Here is a 20519-nt window from a genome sequence, read left to right as displayed (position 1 = left end):
AGAAGAGCTCTACAGCTGTGTTCTTTTGGAATATCCATCTTGGTTCTGTTCCTTAAGCTAGTTTGTGAAACTTCTTCATGCAGCCTCAGCAAACATCTCTTCCCTTCCTGGATATCTTTGGCCTGTCCAGTCACAACCCATCAGCTGTGCTCTGTCCAGTTATTACTTCCAGAGGTCTAAGTTATTTCCTCTGTCTATGGTAAAAGAATCTTCAAATTCTACATGGACTATTTTCCAAACATAGGTAGTGGCAGAAGGAGCTATCTCAAGGTTAGAGTCTTGCTCTAACAGAGCAAGACTCTAACAGGAGTCTTTCCTGTTAGAAGCCATTAAAAAGTCACATCCCTAGAAAACAGGCCTGAACCTTCCCCGAGGACAACAGAAGATGTTCAGCCAACTGGCAGATCCTACATACTGTTTATCTGCATCTACAGATAAGATGAAGAGAGATTTGATGAACAAAGAACTTAACCTTTTAATCTGGACCTTCCCAAGCATTGCTCAGATAAGGCATTTGCACAGGCACAGAAGGAGCCCAGAAAATTGCAGCTTCCCACTTGTACCTCATTCACCCCATCCAGGTCTCCTAGGAAATCCTGCAGCACCTGTGGAGCTGAAGAATGTGCATACAGCCTACATAAGCCTGAACCATCAGAAACCATCTCTCCACACAAGCCCTTTCATGAAGCCTTCTTCTCTCCCCCTGTAGAGCTGGCACAATAGCTGTCTGCCTGACAGCACATGGATTTCACTGCTTCTCAGCACAAATGAGATAATTAGGTCAGAAATCTTCAAAGCCCTGCCACTGCTCTTGGTAATGAGATTCTACAGCTCACCTGAAAATAAAAAAGGAGGAAGGCGGCAGGTAAAGCTCCTTCTTCACCAACAGCCTAAGCTCTAACTGTGAAAACACCTGCCAGCTTCCATCAAGAGGTCCTTGCCATAAAAACACAAGCTAGAGGCAGAGAAACTGTGATGTTTTAATCACAGACAGCCCTTCTCTTTCACTGTGTGCTGGCTTTCCCATGGCAAAAAATGAACCAGATTACACCTCTGCTCTTACATGAAATGCTGCCTGCAAAGAGAAAGGGCTAAGAGCCCTTCTGCAGGGGCAGCATGCATCCCAAGGCGTGTGCACCCCTCAGACTGAGCTGGAAGCTTTCACAACAAACAAAACCCCTGGCAAGTATTTACAACTTTTTATTGTATGCTCCTGGTCTTTCAGAAGTTAAGTAAAGAGCCTCCTTTGTTTGCTCACATTCAAGTCTGAAGCATCTCTTCAGGACAGGGTATAAAGTGCCGTACCAAAAACATTAAGAACAGCTCTGGTTTCAGCCCTTCCAAGCACCCAAGGGATTTGCACACCCAGCCCTTCTCTCTGTCCCTTGTGCTTTTCAGTTCTCTCCAGAGAAACCCAGAAGCAAGGCTTGGGTGTGTAACAGGCCCCTCCAAGAAGAAAGGAACCAACTCTTCCAGCCTTTATTGTTAAAAAATCACCTGCCACTGGGAAGTCAGGCTCATCAAACTCCTGCCAGTGCTTTTATATTCCCAGGTAATTGCACCAACCATGAATTAATGAGAAGTAATGAGCCAACACACAGGGGAAGAGAAGACATTTCAGAACAGCTACAAAGAACCTGACAGGCAAGTGTGGTTTAACAGCCCACTGCCACCAAACACCTGTATCATCCTGAGAGAGGATTCACTGCTCCGAGTGGCCACAAGGACTGCAGAACACACTTGCCACCCACGCAGCATGGGCACACAAGAGAAAGAAAAAAGGGCTTAACCAGGAGATAATTTTTCAGAGAACAGACAGTGTAGGCAGTTTCAGACAAAGCATCAAGCTTTGTCCAAGCACAGCTTTGCCACCATCCATGACACAGCTGCTGGGAAGTCACAAAAACCATCTGTGCTCCACTGCCTGGCTGTGATGTCAGAAACCAGATCTCTCCAAGGGTGTGGACTACCCTTGACTTTAGCCATGCTCTGCTCCTTTTTGTTATCACCTAACCCACACAGGTCCATTATCAATACAGCCAGCCAGCCTTACCTGGACAACAGCAGATACATCTCAGGAGGAGCCACCAAAAAACAATAAAACAGGTGATGTCAAACAATTTGGTCACAGGAGTGCCCACAGCTAGACAACACAAGGATCTTAGCAAGGACCTGACTATCTCACAGGACTTTGTGTTCTCCTGGCATAATTTCTCACCTAGATCAGTTTTAGAAAACAGCATCTGATTGTGATCTGGAAACTCAGTTACCACTGAACATGCAAAGTGAGCTCTTACAGCTCAGGGACTGTGTTAGGATAAACAGCAAAATAAAATCTACATCCATGACTACTGGGATGACCTTGAAGGTGGAGGAAAACAAGGAGCAGGGAAGAAGGTTAGCACTGAGGGTCAGAATGGGTGAGAATTTGCCCTCCCATTTTCAAATTTACACTTGCTTCTATCACAAGAACTGGAGGGAAATGTATTTCATAGCCTGTGTTCCAAATTCTCTCACACATACTTGGCTGTTTAACTTTCCAACAGCTACAGTGCATTTATCCACCCAAGTTTCTCTTTGGAGCACATAAATCTTCCCTTTTTCCAAAGCTGCAGCCAGCTGAAACCTGACAGTTTGAGGACAACGCAGTAAAAGGCCTGGGTGTGCTTCCAAATGGTGAAGGGCATGCTTCAGCACCATAGTATCTGCGTAGCAGAACGTCTGTGGGGACCATCACACCACACTGAGGCCCTCCTGTTTCAAAGGGGTCCAGGTTTGGATGTGATGTTTCTCCCCACTGTCTCTGGGCTTCTGCTTATTCACCAAAACATTCATAACAACACTTGGACTTAGATACTGAGATTTCAGCCAAAACACCCAAATCACCCATTTTTCTGCATGAGGAGGACTGGTTTTGCCTGTGTGATTTAGACTGATAGATGAGGACTACAGATGATGACTGCTTCAGACAAAAGAACAGAACCTCATTTATTACTAAAACTAGATTTATTCCACTGATCTAGACTGATGCTCCTCTTTTTAATGACTGCATCTTCATAACCAGGCCATTTTGGGCCACTCTGAATATCTCTTTCTCTAGCATAAGAAGGGCTATGATGAGAATGATGCTGCTTCCAAAGAACCAGTTTAATTTCGGGGAATGCTATGTGATTGCTCCCACACTCAGGTCAGTAACAGCCCTGCAAAATTGCCTTGACTTTATCCAACTTTTACTACTGCTGAGCAGGGATTAACGTTAATTGAGCCCACCCCATATTAGCCAAGGATTATTTGTTAGTCACCAACCTATAATCGCCTGCATTTTCCAGCGGAGATCTCCCCTTTTCTCATCTAGCTGGAGAGATAATCCAAGTCACCTATTTTTTTAATGACATCTACATAAACACACACATCCACATTTTTGTCTTCCCCCTTCCAAATACTTAATTCACCTTAGGAAACACTATAAAAATGAGTCCTGTGAAATTCCCAGCCTAACAAGCCTCTGGTGAGAGGAAAATATCCCTTACAAGGAGAGCCCTTTTTTTTACCTCACAAACTTTAGCACAAAGTAATCAGGAATTTTCATTTACAGGCTTGCATAACCCATGTACACATCTCTGTGTTCCCACTGCACCTACACACATCCACTGCTGACACACTATGGACAGACACAATCACGCTGCCAGAAGCATTTTGCACAGCACCTACTGCCCAGCTCTCCAGGTCTCTACAACTGAAGCACACACCTACAGCACGCTGCCCTGCAGCCACTGGACACCTCCAGCCCAAATGCGTCCATGCTCAGCACCTCGGGAACAGCAGTACCTCATTTCACAAATTAAAAGCTACGATGCAGACAAAGGGTCTCCTGAAGTTACTCTTAAGTGTCATGCAGCAGGGAACCACATGTCTCCATCTTAAAGCCTGGGAAGCCCCACTACTGATTTCCTACTTCTGAAAGCTCAGTGCTGCTCCATGGACACAGCTGGGCAGGGGCTGGAAACATTTACACAGGAACATAAAAACTGTGCTGTGTAGGGCAGAGGTATCTTCCTGAGTGGGAGAAGGGAAAGCTCCACACACTCCACCTGTACATGATGTTATTTGGTGAAAGCTGCTGTAAGACTAGGACAGTATTTTTCTGTGCAAGTGCAACTCCAGCTTAGACAGCAGCCTTCCTCTCTAAGAGCTCTATAGAAGCTGCACACCCTTGCCCCATCAATTCTTCCTCTGATTTCCTGTGTGTGTCCTGCTACGACACCCACAATCTGCCTCAACAACAGCTTGGCCACTCACCAAAGAAGCACTCTCAGAGCTGGAGGTTTCTTCACTTTTCCCTCTGCTTGGCTCTGATCCCATCACATCTGGAAAGCCACATCCAGAATCAGCTGAGCTGCACGATGGCTCTGCGCTGAGCTGCAGGGGAACAGGTGCCCCCAGAGACTCACAGCATTCAGCTCCAAAAAGCCAGACCAGGAAATTTCCTCTGTTGAGAAAATACCTAACTGCTGAGAAGAGCAGGGCTTTGGCTTACAGCAGTGTTAGCTACAGAAGGCTGAGATTCAGGGATGGGAAACAGCTGAGAGCCTCCAGGATCTGCAAAAGGGCAGGTCACCGGAACACCTGATCACTGTGCACACACTACTGACAAGGAGGCTTTTCAGAGGACCTCTCTTCGTAGACACCTATAAACCACAGCTCTCAGACAGGTGCACATCACTGAGCGGGGACATCAAACCAACTTACCAAGGGGCTGTGATGGACAGGCAGCCACAGGACATTTTTAACACAGAAGCTGAGGAAGTTTCATGTAAACACGAGATATTTTTCACTGTGAGGGTGACAGAACACTGGAACAGGCTGCCCAGGGGGGTTGTGGAGTCTCCTTCTCTGGAGGTATTCAAAACCCACCTGGACATGTTCCTGTGAGGTCTGGTATAGGTGATCCTGCTCTGGCAGGGGATTGGACTGGATGATCTTTTAAGGTCCCTTCCAGCCCCTGACATTCTGTGATTCTGTGAAGTGGGTGCTGCTCTTTAGGAGATTCTCTTGTCCAAGCACAATCGTGAAACTCCAAACAAGAAACATCCTCAGCTTCCTGCAGTACACACGAAGGCAGCATAACCTCTCTAGCCTTAAACCTACAGAACTACCCAAGTGCCACGACTGGTACAAAAAACAAAGAGCGAGAAGAATTATTTGAGGGCTGAGCCTCGTGCCCAGATGCTGAAGTGTTACTGAAGCCTTTCACCTCACACTTAACTCCCTCTGCTGCTACACAGAAAATCCTGGCAGCAGCCACCAGCGTTAAGTAAATGGGAAGCTATTCTCTGCCAGCAGCTGGGAGAAATTTCCTTCTCTCCCCACTTTGCACATAAAGAAAACCTCACAATAGTACTTGAGGTAGAGCTGCTAGCCAGATTTTCAGCTGACAGGCTCTTGAGGAAAGCCTCCAGATATGATGTCTGCTCCTAAGGACCCTCTTCAAGTGGATGACATTTGACTTCAGGAACGTACAGCTCATCTCCTCCAGGAAAGGTTCACTTTGTTTTCAGTACAGAGGGGAAAATACAAAAGAAAAAGAAAGAGAAGTTGCATTTACTGTGACCTAAGAAAAACAGAGCTAAAAAATTTTGTTCAATATTTTGATTTCTGACAAAAGCTGCAATCAGCAGTGACATAAACAGCTGGTTAGCAAGCTGGGGAGAGGAGGAGTGGGGGATGTGGGGCAGGAGGAATAAATCAAACTGGAGTTTCAAGACACTTATCTTTCCATCACGATTGCTGCCAGTGACAGTAATTTACATGGCTAATAAGTAGTACAAAATCACGTTTACAAAATCATTCTTAGGAAGGAAGATCTGAACAATTTTTGCCAACCCAGCGAAGGAGATGAGACTGGATCAGATGCTGGGTTTCTTTCTCCTCTTTTCCCTTCTATGTCTATTTTGCCAAGATGTCTTCTCACACAACATACAGACCTGTGGAGCACACGGTCCTGTGACACCCTGGATTCTCTAACATCAGAGCTGCTTGAGCCTCCATGGCAGGGAAAAAATACCTGTCAAACAGGAAACAATTGAGCCAAGCCAGCAGCCCAGATCCTCTACTCCATGCCACACTTCTTGCCCCTCTGCTGAAGATAACCTCAAAGGAGCCCCAGTATCTCGTATGTGAGCCTTATCTTCCATCCCAACATCGCAGGCTAAACCCCCTAAACATCAGCCTGAACAACTGCTAATTCTCTAAAGCTCCAAATCTCCTTCTCACAAGCTCTCTCAAGGCTTTGCCAGGTGTCAAACAGACAAGTGGGACTGGTAAGGCATAAACGAGATGCAACTAGCTCAGTTCCTCTGGGTCAACACGACTAAGAGAAGGACTACACAGCTCATCCTTGTAAGCAGCAATGGTATCTCCAGAAAGCTAACAGCACTGCAGCTTTTTGCCAGACCATCATCCCAAAAAAAGAGATAAAGAGGACAAAGATTTCCAAAGGAACACGAAAGCCTTCTGAGCTGCAGCAACACCACATCAGTAAACACTTGACTAGTTTTCTGTTAATATCGGGCACAATTCCACTTTTGTTCAGAAAATACAAGCACCCACTCCCCAAGTCAGATCCAACCAGCCAGGAGACACAGAGAGGACAGTCTGAACAACTGCAAAATTTCAGGCACTTTTAAAACCTGTAAGCACTGCTGATGCTTTTGGTAAAGAAAATTTATCCAAGCTCTGCATGCACAAACAGCCAGGTTTTGCCAAAACCCTGATGTATTCACACAACACAGCACGAGAAATCCACCCCCTCAAGTAATGGCCTGTTTGGTTGCACCTGTGAAGTCGATCAATAGCCTACTTAGAAACTAGCAAGGATGCACATTTCCCAGCACAGACCATGAAACTTAAAGCAGGACATTGTCACTTTCCTCCCAACGGGAAAGTGTTATCACTTCTGCAACCCAGGTTTGCTCCACCTCTGCTCCAAGTTCTGCGATCCCAGCACCTTTCTCTGAAATTCCATTTTAATTGTTTCATTTACCAAATTCTTATACTTAACAAGGTGCTAAGTCCTCCCAACTCCAAAGGGAATGTGGTTCAAAGACCCAAGCAGGAAATGGGAGCAGTGAACTCAGGAGAAATATAGGACAGGACCAGAGTGGACTGAGCACAGATGCAACAGCTTCACACATTAGATTTTAATTCTCCCATCAATTTGGGCTGAGAGCAACCTCTGGCGACCCTTAAATGTCATTAACATACATTTAATATTAATGACCAGTCCTCAAGAAATCCATTCAAGAGATCCTGAAAAAAAAACTTGAAACATTAAACCCCAGGAAAGTGTAGAATAAAGCAGGTTGTTCAATGGCTCAGCTGAATGTAATGTGGCAGTAACAGGCAACTGCATTTAAAACACAGAGATGGATTCTTAAGTAACTTCAGAACGTCTGATATGAAAGTTTCAGTGGAATACAGAAAGTGCTTATCATAACCACCACAAAGTATGTTTATTACCCACAGAGATAACACACTGCATCTGCTGGACTTCTCAGATAAAGCAGGCCAGTATCGCAACAGCAGGATCCCATGGATTAAGAACAAGAAAGGATCTGACTCAGACAGACACCAAAGGGCACCAACGACATGAACAAAAACACATCCAAGGGAGAAGCACCACGACCTACACACTCAGGGGCAAAGTGTCTTGACACCTGCCAACAGGAAAGTGCTAGATATGGTCAAACAAGGCTCACAAGACGACTTTCAGTTCTCCCAGAGAACTTGGTAGATATCTGCCTTCCTAGCAGTAAACACTGACCATCTCTTCCCCTCAATACCAAGGATTTGTTACTCTGCAGAAAAAAGAAAATTCAGTGGTGTTTCAAGGATGACTTCAGCACAGCAGCAAAAGTCAAATCTCACATCTGGTGTGAGATTTAGCATCTCTAGAAGGGCTTGTGAAAACACAGCTCAACCCTGCTTTTGGAGAGCAGAGGCAGTTTTAACAACTGCGGATTTTCTCACCCTAAAGTCATTAAATCAGACAAGAATAAGCAGCACTTAGAGGTCACTTACTCATGAAATTTTAATAAAAGCCAAAAGAGTGAGTGGCAATGTTCTTCTTGTGTTTACAGTATTCAACAGCAGCTTCTGCCCAGTTGGAACAAAAAGGAAACTGAGGCAGAGACGGCAAGCGACCCACACAGAGACAAGAGAAAGAGCCAATGTCACACAAGCTCCAAGTCTTGTGTTTGGAATATGCTTTCCCAAGAAGAGAGGAAATCAAACCAGCTACCAAGCCCTGCGATACAAATGCTGGCATAACCAGAACACCAGAGCAAGACTTCCAAGATAAAACAAGCCAGTGGATACAAGGACTCGAGTTTGTGATTTCCTGCAGCTTTCTGCCTTGTGACTGGACTACCCCCTCCTACCCAAATGATGTACAAGCTCTGTGCAAAGCTCTTCCTGCAGCTGAGGCATTTCAGGTTCCTCCCCTAGGTGGGTTTTCGAGTGCCTCTCCTTAAGCTCCTGCAGAAAATGCATCTCTGTCCTCTCTACCTGAGTACTTATTTTCAAATCTCTCAACCGTCTATATGACTGACCAGCAGGCCCAAGAGCCACCGGGAAAAGGAAAGGGAGACGGACAGACAACCAGACAGCATGACTACATTAAGTAGAAAACCAGGCTAAAAAGACTGAAGACAAGTGGGTCCAGTTCTCCAGAATGTAACAAAATTGCACCAGAGTTGATTTTGGCCCAACACGCACTTGGCAAATACTGATAACAAGGATTTACCATATCCCCTCCAGCATTACAGCTGACTATAAAGCAAACATTTGCTTCCTACAGATAACAAAATGACTAGGATCACTAGGTTTGTGAAGCTTAGGCTTTTTGCTGTCAGCAAGGCAGGCTTATAATTCTGTTTCCAAGCAGAAAATCCCCTATGTGCAAGACCAGAAAACATAAGTTTTCCCTCAGGTACTCACTCACCTTGTGCAGAGATACAGTTTGGGACAGATTCCAGCAAGAAATTACAATCAGATTAAATATTAATTCTCATCTTAATTATGTAACCATGACTAGGCTTTAATGGCCAGGCAGCCATTTAAACAGGGGGAGAGAGTGTAAATTGTGAGAGCAGCATCTCTAACACTGCAGATGTCCAAACTGGCTCATGAGCACCTGGATTGTGACTTGTGAGAACAGCCAGCCATTGGGAAGGCTCTGGGAGGCAGAGCTCAAATCACCCAGCAAGCAATACTCCAGCAGGAGTCACAAGTTTGTGAGCCAACATGGGACAGTGCAGCACCCTGCCTTGGGCATAGTTGTATATTGTAGTGATGATCGTAGATGTGCTGATGGATTGATGGATTTCATCCTTATTGATGGATTTTACCCTCATTGATGGACTTTGTCCTCTCAACACATTTCACAGAAATGTACAATATATCTACTTTTGTATGAAGATGGGTCCTGAGGATGTCAAAGTAGATGAAGCAACTGGACCACAGCTGCCCTGGTAAGGCTGCATCTGGAATACTGTGTCCAGTTCAGAGCCACTCAGTTCAAGAAGGGCATGGAACAGCTTCAAAAAGTCAGCACCACAAAGATGATCAAGGGAATGGAATATCTCCCTTATGAGGAAAGGCTGAAGGAGTTGAGTCTCTTCAGCTTAGAGGAGACTAAGAGGTGACCTCATTCATGTTTATGAATATGTGAAGGACAAGTATCAGGAGGATGGAGCCAGGCTCTGCTCAGAGACATCCAGTGATAGGACAAGGGGCAATGGGTGCAAGCTGGAGCAAAGGAGGTTCCATGTGAACATAAGGAAAAAGTTTTTCACTGTGAGGGTGGCAAAACTCTGGAACAGGCTGCCCAGAGAGGTTGTGGAGTCTCCGTTGGAGACACTCAAAACCTACCTGGACATGTTCTTGCATGACCTCCTCCAGGTGATCCTGCTCTGGCAGGACTGGATGGTCTTTTGAGGTCTCTTCCAACCCCAGCCATTCTGTGATTCTGTGTAATATCACAGCGGGCACTCAGGCAAGATGTACTGCTTGTCACTGCAACACCCAACTCACTCTTGCAGTTCCCAAACACAGGTGGCTCTGGTGTTCCCAGCACAGAGAGACCTGTGCCATGCCAGAGAAGCTGCCTCCAAGTCCTGCAAGCCTGCATCCAGAAAGAATCGTTGCCCTTAATCCCAAAGGAAAGGCAGATTACCAAACGCTTTCAGTTATGACTTGCACCATTCTAAAGTAGCTCACGCACCATCAGTGACAGACCCACCCCGTGTGGGGCCCCCCACAGCACATCAAACTTGTTACATCTGCCAGAAGTCTGCTGTAGGGAAGTAGGGAGACATCAGAAAATTACTGAGTATCTGCTTCACTTTAGACTTCCATGAGACCGGAAGGAGGGGGCACAAACCGGACAACAGAAGCAAAAAGCTGGGGAAAAACAAAGCCAGAACCAAGTCTGACTGGTTTCTCCTCCAGTCTCACGCACCAGAAGAGAACAGAGAAACACCAGCGGAAACATTCTCCACTTTGGAGCAGCCCCTGCTGTCAGGGCTTAGAGACTGGCTGTCATGACAGCCACAGCACCACGGCTGCGAGTTCCTGTGCGAGAAGCCTGCCCCTGGAAAGGCAACACCGGCAAAACCTCCTCAACGTGGTGCGCGGGAGTCTTTGGCACTGTCTGTGGCCCCCTCGTTTCTGGGACGCTGTAAGAAACACCCTTTCCCTGCACCACTCATCCTGCCTCCTGTCACCAGCCCAGGGACAGGTGACACTGGGCCACCACAGCCAAGAGGACAAATGGCTTTCTGTACGCAGGCAACGCCGTGCGAAGTGCAGGTGACTGCAGCAGCAGACACGCGATCCCCCAAGAGCAACACCAACTTCCCCAGGCACGCAGCAAGCAAGGGAAAGGCACCAGGAAGGATAAAATAAATCACAATTAAAGTTAACTAAATAAAATCTGCTCTGCAGCAAGAGGACTCAACCACAAGTCCAAATGACACAAAGCCAGGTGGACCTCAGTTGATTCCTCGGGAGAAAAGCTCACCAACAGTTCATGCCCTGTAGAGAGCCCCAAGGAAAGCAATCAGCACAACCCCCTTGCCAGAGCCAGATGAAGGGGGGTTGCTTTGTTTTTCGTTTCTTCTCTTAAATCCTTTCCTGCTACTGCTCAAATTAGGGCAGGCAGAAGGCTTTCAAAACACAGTATGACATCCCCGGCTAGTGTAAACTGTCACAGTTTCCATCAAGTCCACAGAGCAGGGCAGGTTTTCCAGTCTACTTCTCTCTTACGTATCTCATACCCAGTGAGGCTTGAACTTTGGATCAAAACACGTGGGCTTCGGGATCAAATGCAGACTTTCCCAAAACCATTCCAACCCTCTGCCAAATTAATTTCAGATTGAAACAAGTCCACGCTTTTCTTTTCAGAATCAAACCCACCTGTTGGAAAGCACATCCACATGTACCAAGCAGCACGTCCACAGCCTGCATGGATGCACTTACTACCTCTCTACACAATACGTGGCCCATTGTCAGAAAACAAACAGCACCAATTTCCACTAGTTGCCTAATTGCTTGCAAATAAATCAGAGAAGCCAAGACTGCAAATTCCCGCAAAGCATTTGAAGATTTCTGGATGAAGTAGGTTTGAAAAACAACATCCACTTCACCACCCCCCTTTTCTCTTTCAAATCATTATTCTCCATTACGAGCCCAGGGATCCACTTAGCTGTTTGCTCAAACACACAGGAGACACAGCTCCCACACACCTCAGCTTAGCCGTATGTCTGCTGGTGGGGTCACAGACTGCCATCCACCTAGAGACACCCACATGCACTGCTGAAAATGGGCCATTGACATGTTACTCGTTCCTACACACAACCACCGTTACTGCTTCACCGACATCAAATGATAACCCATCCCTTACGGGGACTCAAAGTGGTCTGAAAAAAGGAAAGAACGGCAAAACAACCCTGCAGCTGTCCAGCACACTGTATTCTCCCCCCAAAGAGCTACTTTTGAAGCCATAAAGACTAAACAGCCTTTGTGCAGTTATTATGTTCTGCAAGACCTGAATGCATCATAAAACGGAATTAAAATGTACAATTACATAGGGATGGCTCCTCCACTGTACTCCCCCTGTCTAGGAGGCTCTTCTAAAGGAGAGCAACTCCAGGGCACACACATGGCTCACATATTTTGGTGCAGTTCCACCAGCCTACATCTTTCCAACTCCTTGAGGATGAGGACAAAAGCTTTGGACGGTCTGTGCAGGCACAGGGAGTGAATCACGCAGCCCGAGGTCCACAGCTCCAGGGCCCCTGGATTAGAACTTCGACGGCAAAGGCAGAAAGCCATCCAGGCGTACGTGTGCCCGCGCACGGAGCCCTTTGCCAAACCATTGCAAAACACGGGTGCGAGGAGCACAGCCACTCCTGGGTCGCTTCCTTGACCAACGGGACATCTGCCCACCAAGGTGTCCTGCGCTGTTGGGTGTGGGGCAAGGGGAGATGAAGGTCCCTGCCATGGCCCTGCCAGACACCCGGGCCTGCTCCGGGCCGGCCCCATGCCAGACAAGTGTTTCGTCCCCAAGCCAGTCTGGGGCAGCAGCCATCCCTCAGAGGAAAGTTGCCCGAGGGTCGCTGCTGCTGGACCTGTCCCATTCGCCAGCACGGTCCTCTGAGGGAGGCTCTCTGTGGAGAATGCCCAGTGTCACCCACAAAAGATGACCCTAAAAGAGGCACCGTCCAGGCACGGGTAGAGGCCATGCGTGTGACTGCGGCCCGACTCAAGAGACGAAAAGCAGCCGCGAAAAAGAAGGATGGAGAGCGGTGGGTGAAATGGCTATCGGGGGGCGGCCACTGACAGGAGGAAAAGGTGACTGTTGGAGGGGTAATGGCCACTCAGGACTGCTACGGGAGGGCGAGAAACGACAAGGGAAAAGGTCCCGACAGGGGAAAAGGTCCCGGCAGGGAAGCGCATCCCCGCGGGGAGCCGGCCGCTGCCCACAGCGGAGCTGGGCGCAGCGCTAAGGGCAGGTGGCACCGCGGCGCCAGGCGCAACCGTCCGTGGGCTCGGGGGACAACCGACCGACCCCCTCCCACCCTCCCACCTCTTCCTTCCTCTCCCACCTTGCACGGCCAGGACGACGGAGAAGCAGAGACAAAGCAGGTCCTCCAGCGCCATGTAAGCCCCGCCGGGCGCCGGGAGCAGGGGCCGCCGCGGCCGCATTAAGAGGGGAGCACGTTCTCCCGCCGCCCCACCGCCATCTTGTGCGAGCGCCCCGGCCCCAGCCCCGCGCTGCCCGCCGGCGCCGCCGGGCCTCGCTGCCGGGGGCGGAGGGGGGAGCGGGGGGCGGCCCTGGCCCTGCCGCTGCTCCGCCTTTGTCAGCGGGTTCGCCGCCGAGCCGCGGGGGGTTTCTCCCGCCCTCCTCCAGCCGCGGCGGGACCAACAGGTTGCTGCCAGCCCGCCGCGAGGGGGGGCGGCCGGCCCCGTTCCCTCAGGGGGCACGGGCAGCGCGGCAGGTGCGGGGCCGCTCAGCTGGGCCGGCAGCTCCCCGGGCTGGCCAGCGCGGGCTTATAAACATTTTATGTGCCTTTTTAATTATTCGCCCCCACCGCCCCCCTTCTCTTTAGGCTTTTCATTCTTTTTGCCGCAGGTGAGCGCGGAGGACACAGCGCTGCTCCCAAGACGGAGCTTTCCCCCTCACGGAGCTCCGACGGCCCCTCTGTCCCGTCAGGGCAGCAGAACCCTTGTCTGCGCGCTGCTTTCCGCTGACAGGCGGACACGCACACGGCGCCACAGCCAGCCCAGAGCTGGTGGACGGCCGAGGGCTGCTGGCCGCCGTCCCGCAGGCCCTGCTGTGTCTGTGGCGAGGAGATGAGGCTGCCACCCCGCACAGCCCGGGCAGGCTGCAGAGCCGCACCAGCGCCGGCATCCTGACACCGGGTTGGGCAGGAGCGTTCATCTGCTTGAGGGTAGAGAAGCTCTGCGCAAACTGGACAGGCTGAACAATAGGCCAAAGCAAACAGTACAAGTTCAGCTAAGTGCTGAGTCCTGCACTTGGGTCACGAAACCCCATGAACACTCTAAGCTTGGGTCAGAATGGCTGGAAACTGTCCAGCAGAAAAGGACCTGGGGCTGTTGGTCAGCAGCCAGCTATATATGAACCAGCGTGTGTTCAGGTGTCCAAGGCCAGCAGCTTCCTGACCTGCATCAGCCACAGTGTGGCCAGGAGGACCAGGGCAAGAATCAGCTGCCCCCAGTGCTGGGCACAAGTAAGGCTGCACTTTGAATACTGGGTTCAGTTTTGGGACCCTCACTACAAGAAGGATACTGAGGTGCTGGGTTGTGTCCAGACAAGGGCAATGAAACTGGGGAAGAGTCCAGAGCAGAATTCTTGTGAGGAGCAGCTGATGGACCTGGGGTTGTTCAGCCTAGAGAAAAGGAGGCTCAGAGGAGACTTTCTGGCTGTCTACAACTGCCTGAAAAGAGACTGGGACCAGGTGGGAATTGGTCTCTTCTCCTAAGGAACAAGTCAGAGTGCAAGAGGAAACAGGTTCAAATTTTACCGGGAGAGGTTTAGGTTAGACATTAGGAACAGTATCTTCATCAAAGGAGTTGCCAAGCCCTGAAACAGGCTGATCAGGGCAGTGGTATAGTCCCCATCACCAGAGGGATTTAAAAGATGTGTAGATGTGGTGCTGAGAGACATAAAGTGGTGACTTAGTCATGGTGGGTTACGAGTTGGACTCAATGATCGGAAAGCTCCGTTCCAACTTAAATGATTCTATGGTTCCATCAGTTTGTAGTCCCATTGGGGATCATCTCAAAGCACAGCTCCTTGAAGTGTGTGTAATTCCTTGAGCTTTCCAAGCATTTAAGTCTAATCTACGCTTCTCATCTGCTCCTGAAAATAAAGTAAATAAGATACATGGCAGAGTCTGTCTGCACCCCACTGCTGCAGAGAGAGGCAGGACACATCCACCAGCCAAGCCAAGCAGTGGAAGAGAGGTGCGGATGTGAAGGCTGCTGAAAGATGGAGAACGAGGTTGCTACCTCTCCAGCTTGGCTGGGTCCAAAGTCATGCTGCAGGTCTGCATGTAAAGCTGCAGGTGCAGGTTTAGTCCTGAGGGCAAATGACACCAAGATCTTCTGTTGGCAGCAGTGGCTGGTGCCAAGCAGAAGGGCAGCCACATCCAGAGCAGGTAGGAAGGGATCTGCTTTGGCCTGTTGAAAGGAGAAGAGGCTGTCCAGCCCTCCAGCTATTACAGCAGTGTGGAATGTAGAAAGGGCTCCAGCTATGCAGAATATGAAAAAAGAAGCTTTTTTAATCCAGATCTTCCTATTTATTAGCTTGTATAATGAACTATAAAAACTTAAATGAAACCAGAAAGACTGCTTGGAGGAAAGAAAGTTTTCCACGTGTATGAGTTGTGCAGCTCTGTGTTAGTCCTTGGCACTCTCAGCACAGACAAGCCCTGGGATCCAGCAGCCCCCCGCTCTGGACAGCCATGCAGGGAGGTTTTGCCCAGCACTGGGTTAGAAGAAGGAAGGAAGGAGGGAGTAGTAAGGCAAATCCACTGATCCTACACTTGCACCATCCATATGCTCACCATCTTGTGGGAAGGGGATAGGAATAGCCACGCTTCCTTCTGCACTGCTCCAGCATGGAGCTAAAGGCTAACAAGCCTCTCAAACCTTCCTTTCTCTCTGGGCCTTTCCCACCTGCTCCTTTATGCCTGAGGTGGTTTTAAAGGTGCTGTCCAAATGCTATGAGGCAGTACAGGAATGCCTCCTCCTGACGTCTAACAGTGGTTTCCTTCAAACACACCCCTGTCCTTTTTACCTCAAATCCTGGACTTTTAGCTTCCCTTTAAGCAAGGAAACCTTTGCCTAAAAGTCAGGCAGAAGTGGTATAAATAATCAAAATTGACAGTGGTCTGCAAAGTTCTGCACACTCTGGTTAGCAGTACTTGGCCATACTAAGCCAGCTCCCTGCCAACAGGTCATGGTTAGGAGCAGACGCTAGTGGCAGAAGACCCAAGTCTAACTCCTGTCTTTGCTCGCTGTCTGGTATTACAGTGCTACTTGGTTCCTTCATGACACCTCTATCTTACTGCATGCCAGTGGAAACAGGGATTAAACCAGCTTTTTGATGCACTCAAGCTTCCAACAGGTATAATCCCTGAATATCTGTCCCTGGGCAAAGTCAAAAAGCAGACTTAGCAAACAGCCCCTGAACTGTGAATGTGACCCACACCACCAACTCCTTTAAGCGACAGCACACGTACCCGTGAGAGTAACACCAAGTCCCCACCATCCGCCTCTATCACCTGCATCATCACAAACCGAGCTCACAACAACCATTGATTCTGTGGGGCAGCTCCTCACAACTGAAGCCAATGCTGGCTGACATGTGTGTTCACAGGAGCTGGTCCCATGGCTACAAGGAGGGTTGTACCACCTGGACAGGCATCAGCTGCTTCAGCTGCCCACAGAGATGCCCTGTCTGTATGAAATGATTTCATGGGGTGCTTACAGCGGAAAGAGAGCCTGGAAAGAGCCATTTTGCAGGTTTGGGAAGGATCAGATAACTCCCTGGCTGCAAGTCCATAAAGAACAAAGTGACAGCAGACGTGACAACAGAAGGGACATTCCTTCTGCAGATAATGTCCTTTCTGCCCCAATACTTATGGCAAGCCAAAGGCCCTTTTTTATGTGCTGCAGACTCCCCAGTGCTTCCATTCCTGCCAGCTAGGAGGTTTTTTTCTACTTTTCAATAGCTGCAAACCTCTGATACTTTGAGCTGAGAAAGTGTGAATGGCAAAGAGTAGCAGCAGCAAGCGGCTGCTGTTTGTAGTTCAGCTTTTGTTCCCCCTTCTGAAGACATTGTTTTGTGCTCTAGAAAATAAATCCTTGGTGAGTCGGGTATGTGGACACTATATGGGACACATCTGCATGTGTGTATGGTCCCAGCAATGAAGAGCTTGTTGGGGAAATCCAGGAAGAGCCGCTATAAATTCATCTAGCTCAGCAGGAACTTTTCCCATGCTGCCAGCCTGTAGCCAAGGGAGGATCCGTAATTTGAGAGGTTGATGTAGGTGCGAGAGACCTGAAAGCACAGCAGCACGTGTCACAGAGTATCTGAACCAGAACTTGTCCAGGTTCTGAATCCATGCCCACACTAAGCAGCCTGTGTCCACTTCCAGCTGGCAGCTGTGTGATTCAGACTACTGGGATCCAGCTGTGCAAGACACTAAACAAATGCAGGTAAAGAACAATGCTTGCTGCCAAAAAAGACCCCTTACAATTAAAGAAATCCGAAGAACGGGGAAAAGCTGCATGCCATGGGTTGGGGTTTAGAGCATCCAAAAGCTATGTCCCAGGGTCAGAGTAGTTAAAGCAAATGAAAGAAATGGAAGTTAATTCCAAATTAAAGTAGAGAGCAGTTTAAAGCAGAACAGCTATTTTAAAAATCACAATGAGGATGTTCTTATTCCAAGCAAAGGCTGGTTTACAGTCTCTTAATTTAATCCACTTCACACTGAAGAGGACTGTTTAAATTTAGCAGTTTTTCTCCAGATTGAGCCTGCCCCCACACCTCCGCTGCCCCCTCCAGATCAGGAAAAGCAGCTCAGATGCAAATCCCTGTGCTGACAAACCCTATAGCTCTGCAATTAGAGGACTTTGGTAGATGCACTTGTTCAGAAGCACTTTCCTCCTCAGTGAAAGCTTCCCTCAGAGTTTGGTGCCCCCCAGTTTGGCAGGTATGAAGTGCCACCCACTGCGACTCGTCCCCGTCTCACAGGGAGCCAGTGTCTGAGGCGTGTTTGGGACCATGTTTAGGTTCTTTCTCTCCCAAGTAGGATTAAACCTCCCACTCTCAGATACAGACTTCCTCTGGTTTCTGACGATCTCTAATTCCAGACAGGTCTGCAACACCAAGGCTGAGGTTTTTTAATGAATTTAAGCTGCTCTAATTACTAGAAGAGTTGGCTGTTCTTTCCTTTGTGATGGCATTAGTGCTTGAATGAGCCTGGAGATGGGCAGAGGAAAGGATGGTGCTGAAAACTTAATAGGCAACAACAATAACAATGAAATCAGTCCCCTGCTCCAGCTTAACCCTGCAAGCACCCCAAGAGTTAGTGCCAGCACCAGGAAAGCAATTGGAACACACAGACAGGGGCACGAGGAAGCTTTCAGTGGCAGTACAAAGCAGGATCAGCTCAAGCTCACTGCAAACCCACAACCTCAGTCTTCCCAGAAAAGGAGTCTCTCAGGGACCTTTTCCACCAGGACTCACTTCATTGCCAGACTTCTTCTGGTCTGGCAGCAACTTCAGTGCTAGAAGGAACACTGACTTCCCAGACGAGAGAAGTGAGGCTAGCCTCCTGTTCTCTGTGTGTGTGAGCAATGCCAAACAGGAGCAGCTGGTTGCACATAATAACATGCATTGTGTAAGTGAGCAACACAATAAGCAATTTGCTCGACAACCCGGGGACATCAGGACAATTCTGTACAACAGAGAAGAAAGAAGAGAGGGAAAAAACATGCAATGACCAAACCCTAAGGGAGCCTCAGTATACTACACATTCATTTCATTACGCTTGCTCTTATAAATATTTATTACACAGCCTATCTCATCATTCTTCCAGGAATGGGTGTTGTGTTATTGTTATACCCAGGGAGGGCTTTCCCTCTTCCTCTGGTCCTGCTGCAGGCAGTCGACAGTTGCCAAAGATAGATAGGGAGCAGGAGTGTGACATTAATTATGGAAAATGCTACTTAAAATGGGGCTCAGGGGCAGATATTGGCAGGTGCATTGTTAGGTGAAAAATGAATGGAAGAGGAAAAGACAGCAAGTAATGAGATTCGGAAGCTTGCATTTAAAATATGTTCACGGCAAAAGGGATTTCTGCAAATGAGGGCCCTGGCCCCACAGCCAGAGCCACGAGTGAGCCGAGACTCTCACACCCTGCAGAGACCTGCATGGATCCAGGATGAGGCAGCTTGATTCCAGTGAGTGCCAGGCTGTGAAACAACAGCAAGGCTAAGGTGTATTCAGAATGCTGACCACCCCTCTCTGTCTACCCAGGGAAAGCTGTCCTGTTAAGGTAACGTGATAGTGTCTTCAAGCAACGTTTATAGAGCTTTGCCCATATGACTCTTGAGAGGTTTTTTTCCCTTGTCTTTTCCATTTTTACTGCTACTTGGACATCCCCTGTGACCTGTTCCTCACTCTTACTGGGACCTGTCATCTAAGTGAGGCTTTGGAAAAATCAAACACTAACTTGCCTTACACAGAGACACATTGGCTCATTCCTGATGCAGAGTACCTCAAGCTGGGTTACTGATGGTTTGATTCAGAAAAACATGCCAAGACCATCCAGGCTGGGGTAGATTTTAGATTAAATTAATATGTTTTATTTCGCTTAGTGTCCTTTGCTGTCATGTGAGTCTTTTTAATGTGTATTTGTTAACCAACTTCTTCACTGTCAGCTATAATCAAATAAAGTCCCACTAGAAACATCCCAATGTGTTATAAAGCAGTTGTGTAAGAACATCACTGTCTTGTAAGCTTGCCTGACTGAGAAAAATAATACTTGATGATAAACAACATCTGTGGACTTCTTCTTGCTACACTTTCCCACTACCAGTAGAAGCTTTCAGCCCAAAGTAGTCTGAATTTTATATGCTGCTCTGGTACTTCCTAACTAAGGCCGGGTTTGGGCATAAAGAACGTCTGTGAGACCAAGGAACACTGCACAGTCAGGGCTGCCTTCAGAAACACCTGGCAGGCTGCTCTGTAGCGGGAAATGTGCTCATGTGCCAAAAAGAAGGATCCATTCTGAGGTTCTACTGGGTCTACAGAGCTGGCTAGAAAATGCCATGCTAGAAGCAGGGAGGCTGCCTGGTGCACATCATCATGCCACCCTCTTGTGGCTAAGCCCAGAAAACAGAGCTGTGTTTGCCCAAGGATGAAGTGCAAGTGCCACCAGGTTGTTTTCAGAGTGCCTGCTTCATGCTGATGCAAGCAGCCAGGCTCACCTTTCAGTTCGATATCCGCTGAAGCTACCTTACTGGCAAAAAGCCAGCCTGGAATAAAAACCATTCCTGCACTTTGGAAACTTTGGGATCTGGAGCTGATCGAGGATTGGATTTCATTCCGGTCCAACATGCTAAAGGCCTGCAGGTGGTTATGGTGGGCAGACGTTTGACTTCATGTCTCTGGCTGTTCTCCATTCAGAAACTGGACTTATTTACCTGCCTCTTGAGACAGTTTTAGCAAGAAATTCTGTCCTTTGCTAATACTTCACACCAAGACACAGAATCTGATGCCTTTATGCATTGCTCTCCCTGCACTGAGAACCTTCATTGCCCTTAACCTTCCAGAGAGCCCCACAGATCATAGAGTGCTTTGGGTTGGAAGGGACCTTTAAAGGTCATCTAGATGAGCACCAGGAAGGTAACATGCTCCTGCA

The 20519-nt window shown here is 48.4% G+C and overlaps 1 protein-coding gene across 2 annotated transcripts in view; it reads right to left on the bottom strand.

Moving 5' to 3' along the window:
* IGDCC4 (immunoglobulin superfamily DCC subclass member 4) overlaps positions 1-13553 on the bottom strand; it is a 102578-nt gene extending 89025 nt beyond the window's left edge. Inside the window, exon 1 of one of the 2 annotated variants that reach the window (XM_064157954.1) lies at positions 13167-13553. In XM_064157954.1, coding sequence (XP_064014024.1) covers positions 13167-13266 — 100 coding nt within the window. In that variant the 5' untranslated portion in view covers positions 13267-13553. The remainder of the gene's footprint in view (positions 1-13166) is intronic. The other variant, XM_064157953.1, reaches the window with a different exon arrangement.
* Between the last annotated feature and the right edge of the window lie 6966 nt (positions 13554-20519).

This window comes from Pogoniulus pusillus, chromosome 17 (genome assembly GCF_015220805.1).
Source record: "Pogoniulus pusillus isolate bPogPus1 chromosome 17, bPogPus1.pri, whole genome shotgun sequence".
Lineage (NCBI taxonomy): Eukaryota > Metazoa > Chordata > Aves > Piciformes > Lybiidae > Pogoniulus > Pogoniulus pusillus.
Note: the sequence above shows the minus strand (reverse complement) of the source record. Positions and strands in the feature narration are given on the sequence as shown.